Raw genomic sequence first — 12,581 nt, forward strand, 5'->3', positions numbered from 1 at the left:
CCAATATAATCCCTAAGTAACATATTAACCATATATGTTACATATAATAACCCTAGACATACCATTATGATTACTACTCTATTAACTCCAGAAATACCAGTAAGATCACTGAGAAATAGCCAATGAGCAGTGGAACACATGGTCATCTTGGATTTTCTCCGAAAAGAAGAGGCAGAGGGGAGTGGCGGAGAGAGGAGGGAGCAGGGCCGCTTTATTAAATGGGCAAAAGGGGCATCTGCCCCAGGCCCACTAATTTGGGAGACCCACTTAGCCACTATTTCCTTAAATTTTGGTTTAATATTTTTCCTGCCACCCCTCTCCACCACTTTCTGCCACCTTCCCCTCCATGCCGCTCTGTTCAGAGAAAATCCAAGATGGATTCCACTACGAAACGCACACCCGTCTTGGACTTTTTCACAGCCATTCAAGCTAGCGAGGCAGGCAGAGAGGGAGAGAGCACAAAGCAACATGTGGGGAGCACAAGGAAGAAGAAAACTGGTATTATGCATACCCCCCAACTGTCCCGCTTTGTACCCCCCCAACTGTCCGTGCATTTCTGTACATTCATTGAGCTATCAAGCACAGCGGGATGCACTGGCTCTAGCCAGGTGCTCCGACTTCTTCTGGGCTCTGCAACTTGTGCGGCGCGACAGGCCAACCTTATAAAAGGGCCTGTCGCCGCCGCACAAGTTGCAGAGCCCAGAAGAAGAAGGAGCGAGTGTGTATGGGGCTACTTACTATGGGGCTACTCACTATGGGGCTACTCACTATGGGGCTACTCACTATGGGCTACTTACTAGGGGGCTACTTACTATGGGGGCACTTACTATGGGGGCATTGTCTATGGGGGCAATTGGGGGCACTTACTATGGGGGCATTGTCTATGGGGGCAATTGGGGGCACTTACTATGGAGGCATTGTCTATGGGGGCACTTACTACTTACCTTCTCTCTATATTTGTATTTTATATGTAGGAGTTGCTATATTGTTTTCCTTTTTTGTAGTACAGTATGAGGGTATAGCACATTTTGCGTCTGATCCCGCCATTTCAACGATATAAAAGGAGTATTTTTTTAAAAAAATTGGGGCGTGGCCACAAAAGTGGACGTGGTCAAAAAAAATGTTGTCCCTCTTTTCATTTTTCAAATGTTGGGAGGTATGATTATGTATTTTCTGTAGTAATTGTACTGGCATGTCTGGAGAATGTTTTGGTATAATGCAGAGGTGGACAAACTACAGCCCGTGGGCCAGGTCTGGCCCGTTGGTCTTTTTAATCCGGGCCGCCGAGGATTTGTGTGCCTCGCTTTGTCCCGACTCACGCGAGACATGGCATCAAGACTGCATGTAAGCGCTGGCCCGGCCCGTCTGTCAAATTTTAAAAGTCAATGTGGCCCCTGAGCCTAAAAGTTTGCCCAATAGTGGGCCAACTGATACTGTTAGTTGGATATTTGCCCGGGGCCCACAAAGGCCTTAAAACAGCTCTGGGCAAGAGATGGCGGAGAGGCGGTGGCAGGAAAAATAAATAAATTACAAATGAAAGAAATAGTGGCAGAGTGGGCCCCCCAATTTAGTGGGTGCCGTGCAGATGCCCCTTCTGCCCATTTAGTAAAGCGGCCCTGGCTTGTTACCTACAATACAAGCCAATGAGAGGGTGTGTGAGGGCTATCACTGTAAGATCATTGGATAATTCCAATACAAAGCAGTGAGGATTATTATTGCCAAGCCTTTCCTTGCTGGAACTGCCAGTAGAAACAGCACTAATTTGTTTCCCTGAAATCTCCATCTATCAGACAGAAGCAGCTGAAGGAAAGAAACATAACCTTGTAAAACAGGACCGGCTGACTGACGAGAAGCCAATGAATGGGGCAGCCTGGGCTGAGGGGCGAGGGCTGCGGAGGGAACCACTTATCTCCCCTGCCTGTGATTGGCACCTCAAGCCTCTCTCTGTGCGTATTTCTTTTTTATCTCCCTCTCTCTCTCCCCTGGTGAGTCATGGAGGCTGGTTTGAATGGCAGCCCCCGAGCTTTATAACTGGAACCCAGAGCCAAAGACAGAGAAGTTCATGGTCCAGCAGCATTCTCCTCAGCATTACTCTCTGCGCCTTCAGGAAGCCACTTAACGCCCCACCAGAAGTTCCACTGCTCCTTATTATGAAGAAAGTCCCCTGTGCGTTGCTGCTTGTGGCCGCTGTTTGGCTTCTGCCGGACTCTGGGAGCGCCGCGGTCATCACTGGGGTAAGTAGGAGAGTGTGCGGTGCATGATGGGAAATGACTTTCCCTCTCTTTGGAGCTCACGTGACCCTCGTAGCAGCACCTGCTGACCCTGTTTAGTCAGGACCCTGGATGGGATAATCGATTTAAAAGGGAATCATTACTTGTGTAAGGCAGGGTTTGGATTCTGCGGTGCTTAAAAAAGTTATTTATTTCCACTTTTATGCTCATACAAATAAACTGGTTTGAGCTGTGCTAGAAAATATATATATATACAGGTATCGGACCCCTTATCCGGGCCATCTCCCATAGACTCCATTATAAGCAAATAATTCTAATTTTTAAAAATGATTCCCTTTTCTCTGTAATAATAAAACAGTATCTGTACTTGATCCCAACTAAGATGTAATTACCCCTTATTGGGGCAGAACAGCCCTATTGGGTTTATTTAATGGTTAAATGATTCCCTTTTCTCTGTAATAATAAAACAGTACCTGTACTTGATCCCAACTAAGATATAATTACCCCTTATTGGGGGCAGAACAGCCCTATTGGGTTTATTTCATGGTTAAATGATTCCCTTTTCTCTGTAATAATAAAACAGTACCTGTACTTGATCCCAACTAAGATATAATTACCCCTTATTGGGGGCAGAACAGCCCTATTGGGTTTATTTAATGGTTAAATGATTCCCTTTTCTCTGTAACAATAAAACAGTATTATTGGAGCCAAAACAATCCTATTGGATTAAATTACCGTTTAAATAATTTTATTAGCAGACTTAAGGTAGGAGATCCGAATTACGGAAAGACCCCTTATCCGGAAAACCCCAGGTCCAGAGCATTCTGGATAACAGGTCCCATACCTGTATATATGATTGTTAGAGGAGCTCCTAGTTTTAATTGATTTTTTTTTTCCTTCATAAATAGTAAGTGGGACAAAAATGTTTAATTGTCTTTAAATCATTGTGAACAGAATTAGTCAGTGTTTGTTTTACAATCGGGGGTTTCCAAATGGCAAGTATTTACTGGTCTGGCCATAAAAATGATATGATACGTAATGCCAGTGTTATTAATAGGAGAGAAAAACAAGAAAGTATTTTTCTGCAGAAATACTGCCCCCCTCCAGATTTTGTAAAGGTGAGCTGATAAAATATTTGTGTTGTTGTAACATCGACTATTACATACACCGCGTTATACAGTAAGCCCTGTTACTGATTCTCTATCCATTGAAATTTTAGTCCCTGGAGATACCCCAAAACTGAGCAAGTGTACAAACAATATCAGTGATGTTATGGACAGAAATCAGCTCTCACTGTCTCCTTTCAGTGCAGTTTTTATTACTATATACATACAGTGTAGGCTTGGCACATTTTCCACAACTTTTTGGGCAGTTTTTTTTTTAGCACAAAGGCTTACTGACAATGCACCTCCAAAAGTAATTTCAAAATGTCCTAAAGAACTAGTTTTTACAATTACTATTATAGCTATTATTAATAATAATAATAATTAGGCAGGCACCATATTTGATCCAGGTTTTGTAACAAAACAGTACCTGTACTTGATCCCAACTAAGAAGATATAATTACCCCTTATTGGGGGCAGAACAGCCCTATTGGGTTTATTTCATGGTTAAATGATTCTCTTTTCTCTGTAATAATAAAACAGTACCTGTACTTGATCCCAACTAAGATATAATTACCCCTTATTGGGGGCAGAACAGCCCTATTGGGTTTATTTAATGGTTAATGATTCCCTTTTCTCTGTAATAATAAAACAGTACCTGTACTTGATCCCAACTAAGATATAATTACCCCTTATTGGGGGCAGAACAGCCCTATTGGGTTTATTTCATGGTTAATTGATTCCCTTTTCTCTGTAATAACAAAACAGTACCTGTACTTGATCCCAACTAAGATATAATTACCCCTTATTGGGGGCAGAACAGCCCTATTGGGTTTATTTAATGGTTAAATGATTCCCTTTTCTCTGTAATAATAAAACAGTACCTGTACTTGATCCCAACTAAGATATAATTACCCCTTATTGGGGCAGAACAGCCCTATTGGGTTTATTTAATGGTTAAATGATTCCCTTTTCTCTGTAATAATAAAACAGTACCTGTACTTGATCCCAACTAAGATATAATTACCCCTTATTGGGGGCAGAACAGTCCTATTGGGTTTATTTAATGGTTAAATGATTCCCTTTTCTCTGTAATAATAAAACAGTACCTGTACTTGATCCCAACTAAGATATAATTACCCCTTATTGGGGGCAGAACAGCCCTATTGGGTTTATTTAATGGTTAAATGATTCCCTTTTCTCTGTAATAATAAAACAGTACCTGTACTTGATCCCAAATAAGATATAATTACCCCTTATTGGGGGCAGAACAGCCCTATTGGGTTTATTTAATGGTTAAATGATTCCCTTTTTTCTGTAATAATAAAACAGTACCTGTACTTGATCCCAACTAAGATATAATTACCCCTTATTGGGGGCAGAACAGCCCTATTGGGTTTATTTAATGGTTAAATGATTCCCTTTTCTCTGTAATAATAAAACAGTACCTGTACTTGATCCCAACTAAGATATAATTACCCCTTATTGGGGCAGAACAGCCCTATTGGGTTTATTTAATGGTTAAATGATTCCCTTTTCTCTGTAATAATAAAACAGTACCTGTACTTGATCCCAACTAAGATATAATTACCCCTTATTGGGGTAGAACAGCCCTATTGGGTTTATTTCATGGTTAAATGATTCCCTTTTCTCTGTAATAATAAAACAGTACCTGTACTTGATCCCAACTAAGATATAATTACTCCTTATTGGAGGTAAAACAATTCTATTGGGTTAAATTAACATTTAAATAATTTTTTTAGCATACTTATGGTATGGAGATCCAAATTACAGAAAACCACAGGTCCCGAGCATTCTGGATAACAGGTCCCATACCTGTACTGATTTGCATTTGCCAAAATCCTTAGTATAACAGGAGAAGTAAATACAACAGAATGTATTCTCCACCACAAGCATTTAAGCCTGTCATTGCGGGATTCAGATTCTTCTCCACCAAAATATGTCCTTAGGGAGGGATTTTTTAACATAACATCATATTTTTGGGTTTCATATATTTTTTTATGTCGAGATACCAATGCTAACAACCTGCTACTTATCCAGCAGAGCATGGTGAATGAAAAGAGTTGATGAAAGCACAGTAAGACTGTAGTGATCATGTCCGGTGTGTAGGGGATAACACCATACACCCTGTTTTAGAGCATAGGGGGTCATTTATGACCTGCAAGTGCAGTTTTGGTGGTAACTTTACACACAGTTGGTACATGAAATTATGTTATTGTGCAAAGGTGCTTGCATCTACCTTTGTGAACAAGCGTGCCTCTGCAGCTACGCAAACTCCAGGGAAGGGAGGTGGGCATGGAAAGTAGATATGCAGGCGGGGGGGAACAGTCTGGACAAGGGGGAGGCAAATGGAGAGTTACATGCATAGTGCCCCCACACCTATGCATGTGCCTCTTCTGCCAACCCATAGTTCGGGCCCTGCAGCTCTCCGTGTTGCAGATCTCCTTTCCCTGATGTGCTGCAAGAAAATTTAATTTACACATGCTTGGGGAAGGGGGTCCTTGAGGCTCTACTGATATGGGGGAGCCCTGAAGCCTTTGCCAGCCTCAAAGATGGTAGTAGCGTCAGGGTTCCCAAAGCTGCCTGCATCAATTGACGCAACAAATATGCACCTAAAGAATCAGGCGCAGACATCATTTTGATGGAAATGAAGATGTCTGAACAATAAAGATTTTTAGTGTCCGGTGCTGGAATTGTGAGGGAAAATGCTGTAATGTGGGTAAAATGAGCCCTCATGTCTTATATAATACACAGATACATAAACACAATATTCCCGAAAATAAGAGGTTAGAGATAAAAGATTAGATTTAAGCAAATATGTATTAAAAAGTCAGTAGTAAGGGCAACCTGCATTCATCAATATGTTGCTAATGTCAGCACCTCCCAGGCAGCTTGATACGTCCTGGTAATGCAGAGATTTATCTTAAGAATATTTATATATATATATATATATATACTGTATAACACAGGTACCTGACAAGGGGAGCCACAAACCGTTGGTCTGGTTACATCTGCAGTTTCTTGTTCATTTTCATAATACACCGTTTCGGTTGGCCTTTATTTGGCAGAATTCACGCAATAAACTTTGAAAGTATAACAGGATTTATTAGAGAACATTTCCTTTTTATGTACGAGTACACATTCTGCCAGTTGTGAGCTGTTAGGATGAAGAGTGCTTTGGTCCAGGCTGTTTGGAAATATTTGGCACGGCCCGCAGGAGTCGCAAGTTTTCAGAGCCAGATGTCTGACGGCGAGGTCATTTGGGAAAGACCACGAAGAGATGAGATTTTTAGGAAAGAAATGGCTTTTTTCCCCCCAAGCACTAGGGAACAAACCTGGAAGAGTGTTTTACTGTGAGACTAAAAATCTCAGCGTTTGTGGTCAATTTTCAAGGGATCATGCAATCCAGTTACTAAGTGTCATTTATAGCAGCCAGTGAAGTCATGTTAAAGGAGAACTAAACCCAAAAAATGAATTTGGCTAGAAATGCCATATATGCTGAATTAATGCACCAGCCTAAAAATGAGTTTTAGCTGTTCTACAGGCTGATGCTACAGGGCGGATTATTACATTTTGATACTAATTGCACGGGTTTCTGAGCTGCCATGTAATGTAAATCTAATTGAATTAGTAATTAGCCTTGTATTGTGTTATTTGTATTGTATATATACAGTATAGTGTGAGTGAGTCCCTAAGCTCAGGTAAGTGACAGCAGCCCAGAGCCTGTGCTGGGAATCAGCAGAAAAGAAGATGGGGGGCTACTGGGGCATCTTGTGCCGTTTTCCTAATGATTTCTAATGATGGCCAGAGGTCGCCCCCATTCCCAGCCTTCCTTCCCCCCCCCCACTCAGGAACCATTTAGCTCACATACAGAGCACTGGGGACAGGACACACATTTTCTGCATATCCTGCCTTCAGTGTGCCGTATGTGAGCAAAATGTAGGTGCGATTGGGATTTGTGCCGCCCTAGGCCCGAGCCTTGCCACAAATCTTGCCATGGGCATCACCAGGGGCACAGATCTTCCCTGCTAAAGGACTGTGGTTGCCTTGGGCTGGTACAGAAGCACAAAAATATCTGACCTACTTCTTTAGTTAGGCTTTAGTTCTCCTTTGAACCATATGCAAAGGTAACTGCATTCAAAAGCGCCCTGTGCTCTTCAGTATAGTTGCGCCATTGCATTGCATCCATGCAGTCTGCTTTAGTGAATCATGCACAATTGCAACTACACTGGGGTACCATGGAGCGGCTGCAGCCCTGAACGTGGCTGTAATTTTAGGGTTACATATAAAGTGTATTTTTAGTGCAAATGCTAAATGCCCTATATCTCACCTGCCTCTGTGCTTAAGTAACATGATGTGAGTCAGAAACATCTCAAGAAGCATTGCAACAAAGGACTTAATGCTTTACTACTTTGGGGTTAGCTTGGTTAAGATATTACTATGCTTTATAGTGCAATAAAAACATGAATGTGGCCTTGAGCATTATACTAAACGGGGGTCAGTAGCAGGTAGCATGGAGGACTCCCTCCTATGTAAAATAAAGATAAGAGAGAGACTATATATAAATCCCTTTTGTACTCAAGTATAAATAATGTAATTAGTGTCAGAGCACTATATGTGAAGCTGTAAACCTGGCGACTATCTGCATTTCCTTGCTGACAATACGTATTACTATTTACCAGTAATGGTGTAAGACAATAATAATAATAATAAGATGTCTCAGCTAATATGAAATAGAAATAATAATAGGGTCCTGATCCAAGATAACCTGCTCAGCCCAGAGCTTACTGAATAATAATAGATTATTAAAGTTATTTCATGAACTTAAAGTAAAAAGTACAGGTGCAGGTGTTTAAGGGGGTTGTTCACCTTTAAATTAACTTTTAGTATGATGTAGAGAGTGCTATTTGAGACAATTTGCAATTGGTCTTCATTTTTTTTTATTTGCAGTTTTTGAATTATTTAGCTTTTTGTTCGGCAGTTATCCAGGTTGGAATTTCAGTAGCTATCTCGTTGCTAGGGCCCAATTAAGGGTGCCGCACTGAGCTACTAGTAGCAGCTATTTTTTCATGGCTACTAAACCACAGAAAATACCCTGACATAGACAATACTGAGAATTGCCTCTGCTAAAACACACATAGAGACAATTATCAGTAAATGATCAGCATTGTCTGTTTTAGTAGCCACAACAAGTAGCTGTTACTAGTAGCTCTGTGTGTCTTCACCCTAAACCTAGTAACCAGGCAGTGATTTGAAAGACAGACAGGAATATGGAGGGCCTGAATACAAAGATAAGTAATAAAAAGTAACAATAACAGAGCAATTGTTTTTAAGCTGCTGGGGGTCAATGACTCCCATTTAAAAGCCAGAAGGAGTCAAAAGAGGAAGGCAAATAATTCAAAAACTATAAAAAAAAATGAAGACCAACTGAAAAGCTGCTAAAAATAGACCAATTTATAACATATTAAATGTTAACCTGAAGGTGAACCACCCCTTTAATAGAGTAAGAAGTATTTATATCTTTTGTTGTATCGATACTGAATATTCATTTTTTTGTATCATTAAATTTTTTTCTTTTATATTTATTACCAGGCGTGTGAAAAAGATCAGCAATGTGGGGGAGGTATGTGCTGTGCTGTCAGCATCTGGATAAGAAGCTTACGCATGTGTACCCCTCTTGGCAACGAAGGAGATGACTGCCACCCTTTAAGTCATAAAGTTAGTATACCAGAATATTGCTGTAATATTATGTGATCGCTGACAGTTATATTCAGCCTCTGATGCTTACAAGTGATCCTCACTTGGGGGGGGGGGGAATTTGCCCCAGCAATTTATTACTCCTAGGGAGGTGGGCATAATGCTATAAATCTACCCACCCCTCAATGTGAAAAGAAAACATTATGATTGTGCCTTGTCCTGTCTAGTAACAAACTCTCGTATTGCGCATAAACCTGCAGCTCTGCATTTCTGAATGATACTCTAAAGGTGGCCATACACGGGCCGATTGTAGCTGCCGATATCGTTCCCTTGCCAGGCAAGCGGATCTTTACGTGTATGGCCACCTTCACAAGGTGTGATTGTGGAGATTCCACTTCAGTTTGAATGGGGGGGTGAAAGGTAGCTTTTTTCCCCTCTTACAAAGGAAGCAGATCCCGCATTCTAGGCCCTCCCCATGACCATAGGGTTTGCTTCCTCTATAGTTACGCCACTGATAAAAAAACATTTACTAATCCACGAATCCCGAATGGGAAAAAATCGGATTGGAAACGAAAATTTTGCGACTTTTTCGTCTCCGTCGCAATTTTTTCGTATTTTGCGTGACTATTTTGTCGCCATCGCGACTTTTTCGTGTTGACCGATCGTGAATGGCGGAAAAACCTTTCCGACTTTGCATCATTTTGGAAGCCTTCCATAGGTATAAATGGCACGCTGCAGCTCCAACCTGGCCCAAGGAAAGTCACGATACCGAAGCTTGAATGAATCTGAAACTTTCCCACTTGTTGCGACAATACAATTTTTTGTGACTGCGACGAAAAAGTCTGTTCGTGAATTAGTAAATCTCCCCCACTGTGTCCGGCTCTCTCCATACTGCATGCAGGCAGTTCCCCAGGAAGGGAGAGAGTGAGTAACTCTGCAGGCCACTAATTAGCCAGGCTTCACCATAACCTGGATAGCCTGTTGAATGGAAGTCCCACCCGCTCACTTCCATTCACTCCAGGGCCCTTTTTACCGGCTTTTCCAAAAGCCGAATGCAGTGAAAGAACACTTTTTCACTGCTGAAATACTTTCCCTGGAGCTTAATATATATAAGAGAGAAATCTAGGAGAAATATAAACACCTTCCACCTCTAACCCAGCATTTCTCTCACAATAGTTATCATGTCCCCTCATAAGCGCCTCTTCTCCAGTATAAACAACCCCAACTTGGCCAGTCTTTCCCCATAACTGAGACTTTCCATACCCTTTACCAGCTTAGTTGCCCTTCTCTGGACCCTCTCTAACTCAATAATGTCCCGTTTGAGCACTGGAGACCAGAACTGAACGGCATATTCTAGATGGGGCCTTACCAGTGCTCTGTAAAGGGGAAGAATAACCCCCTCCTCCCGTGAATCTATACCCCTTTTAATACAGCTCAAAACCTTATTACATGCTTATAAATTGTAGTTATATAAATGAATAATGATCTTCCTTTTTATTTTAGATTCCATTTTTTGGCAAAAGAATGCATCACACATGTCCGTGCCTTCCAAACCTCGCCTGCGCAAAGTTGGATGACAACGTATACAAGTGCTTACCCCTCATCAAAAACAAAGATTTTTATTTTTAGAAGATGAAGGCCGGTATAAAATAGGAAAATTAATTGTGTAGGATACATTATTTGTCACAGAGATTTGTTTAGAAAATGCTTAGCTGATGTAAACAATTCATTCAGTATTTAAATGTATTAGGCTATAGTTTTATAAATTCTAAAAAAAAAAGATGAATGCTTGAACTGCTGATCTGCAGAACTAGAATGTTCTTTACTAAACGAATAAACGTGACACGGCCATTTTAAAAGGTTATTTGTTTGCAATCTGCACAAATATTGATGGTATTTTATTGTAAATGTTTGTGCGTTTTGCAAAGAGTAACATTATTATTGCGTAATGTGAAAATGGAAAGCTACAGAGTGATATTAAGATGAAATGATTGCTAACGGGCTGTGCTGCTTCAATTGGAAATTTCATGAATTGTTAGTTAAATACCTCAGGGTCTCTGAGTGTGGAACATATTGTTTCAGCTCCGTGAGCATAACGTTAGAATCACATACTGCTGCTTTAGAGGAACACTACTGCAAAAAAGCAACGTTTTATAAGGGGATATTAATAACTCTAAATTGGGATCCTGACATTTAATTACCTGTGCTGTTAATTGTCCTGTTCTGTTTGTGTCTTTGGATCATGAATACAGATCGGAGGGACTATGCACCCTTGTACCCTTTTATGACAAGTGTTTTTTTACTAATGGCTTCGACAAGTCCAAGCTAACATATTTTTAGCACTTTATCACTACCAGGAAATGTCAGGATTATTTAAAAATGAAAAGTGATATATTTAATTATGGTATAACCCAGTGGCGTAACCAGAGGCAGGCCGAGGCGACCGGGCGCCCTAGGCAACCCGGTCGGCTACCTCGCCCCTGCACCACTACATCGGCCCCCGTGTGTTTTAACGCGCATGCGCAGTTCGAGCGCTGGGGGGGGGGGGCGTGGCACGGTGTGCGATGCGCACTACGAAGGGGCGCGACACAAACTGTACTAGGGGTAGGCAGGAGAGGCTGCTGCCTGGCGCCCCCCAATCGTTGCTCCCTAGGCAGCTGCCTCTTCTGCCTACCCCTAGTTCCGTCCGGCCCTGGGTTGCGCTAAGGCCCCCTGCAAACAAATCTTCTAAGGAGGGCTCAGCACAAACAGTCCTTACTGGGCCATAACGTGCCCCAGCCCGGATTTGTTGTGAGGCCACAAAGGCATAAATCTAGGGGCGGCATGCTGCCCAGCCACAAGTAAAATTTGCTCACATAGGGAGCACTGGGGATGGGACGTGCAAAAAACTTCAGCGTGTCCTGCCCCCAGTGAAAAAAACTTCAGCGTGTCCTGCCCCCAGTGAAAAAAACTTCAGCGTGTCCTGCCCCCAATACTCTGTATGTGAGGGGGTGGCTAGGGGGCAGTGGGGGGGCCACTGGTATAACCTTTTCTTAAAATAGTAACCTAACTATGTTATATTGGCTCACATGCACCTGTAATTTATTTGTTGATAATTATAATTTATGGATCTATCCCAAGATATTTAGACTCATTTATTGTCAACGTTTCTCCATATTAATTAAAAGTGGATTCTGCTCTGTTAAGATAAACCACATTCGCACTACACACTACGGGTGATTTTATATGGACTGGTTGTGGTGTAAAGAGATCTGGGTGCACAAATCAGGGACTTGAATCCACTCGCTATGAAAGTTGAATTGATGTTCCATTCAGCCAGTATCCAGTCCAGTTGGTCAAACCGGCTGTGGTAAGGTGGCCATTCGCTAATTGCTGCTATGCTACGTGCATAGTCGTTCCTTGTCAAAGTGCAGATCCAGTCTTCGATCCAATCAGAGGCCCCATACTCAGGCCCATAAGTTGGCCTTTTGTTGCCATAAAGAAGCCAACACACATGATTTAAAAAAAATGAGAGGAAGAAGAGTGGAAA

General features: G+C 41.7%; 1 protein-coding gene across 1 annotated transcript; it reads left to right on the plus strand.

Moving 5' to 3' along the window:
- Window positions 1-1,880: 1,880 nt before the first annotated feature.
- Window positions 1,881-11,337, plus strand: prok2 (prokineticin 2). The gene is made up of 3 exons (XM_002938746.4): window positions 1,881-2,234; window positions 8,948-9,073; window positions 10,556-11,337. Exons 1-3 carry the CDS (start codon window positions 2,151-2,153, stop codon window positions 10,679-10,681), a joined length of 336 nt encoding a protein of 111 aa, XP_002938792.1. The 5' UTR covers window positions 1,881-2,150; the 3' UTR covers window positions 10,682-11,337.
- Window positions 11,338-12,581: the final 1,244 nt, after the last annotated feature.

Source organism: Xenopus tropicalis, chromosome 4 (genome assembly GCF_000004195.4).
Source record: "Xenopus tropicalis strain Nigerian chromosome 4, UCB_Xtro_10.0, whole genome shotgun sequence".
Classification (NCBI taxonomy): domain Eukaryota; kingdom Metazoa; phylum Chordata; class Amphibia; order Anura; family Pipidae; genus Xenopus; species Xenopus tropicalis.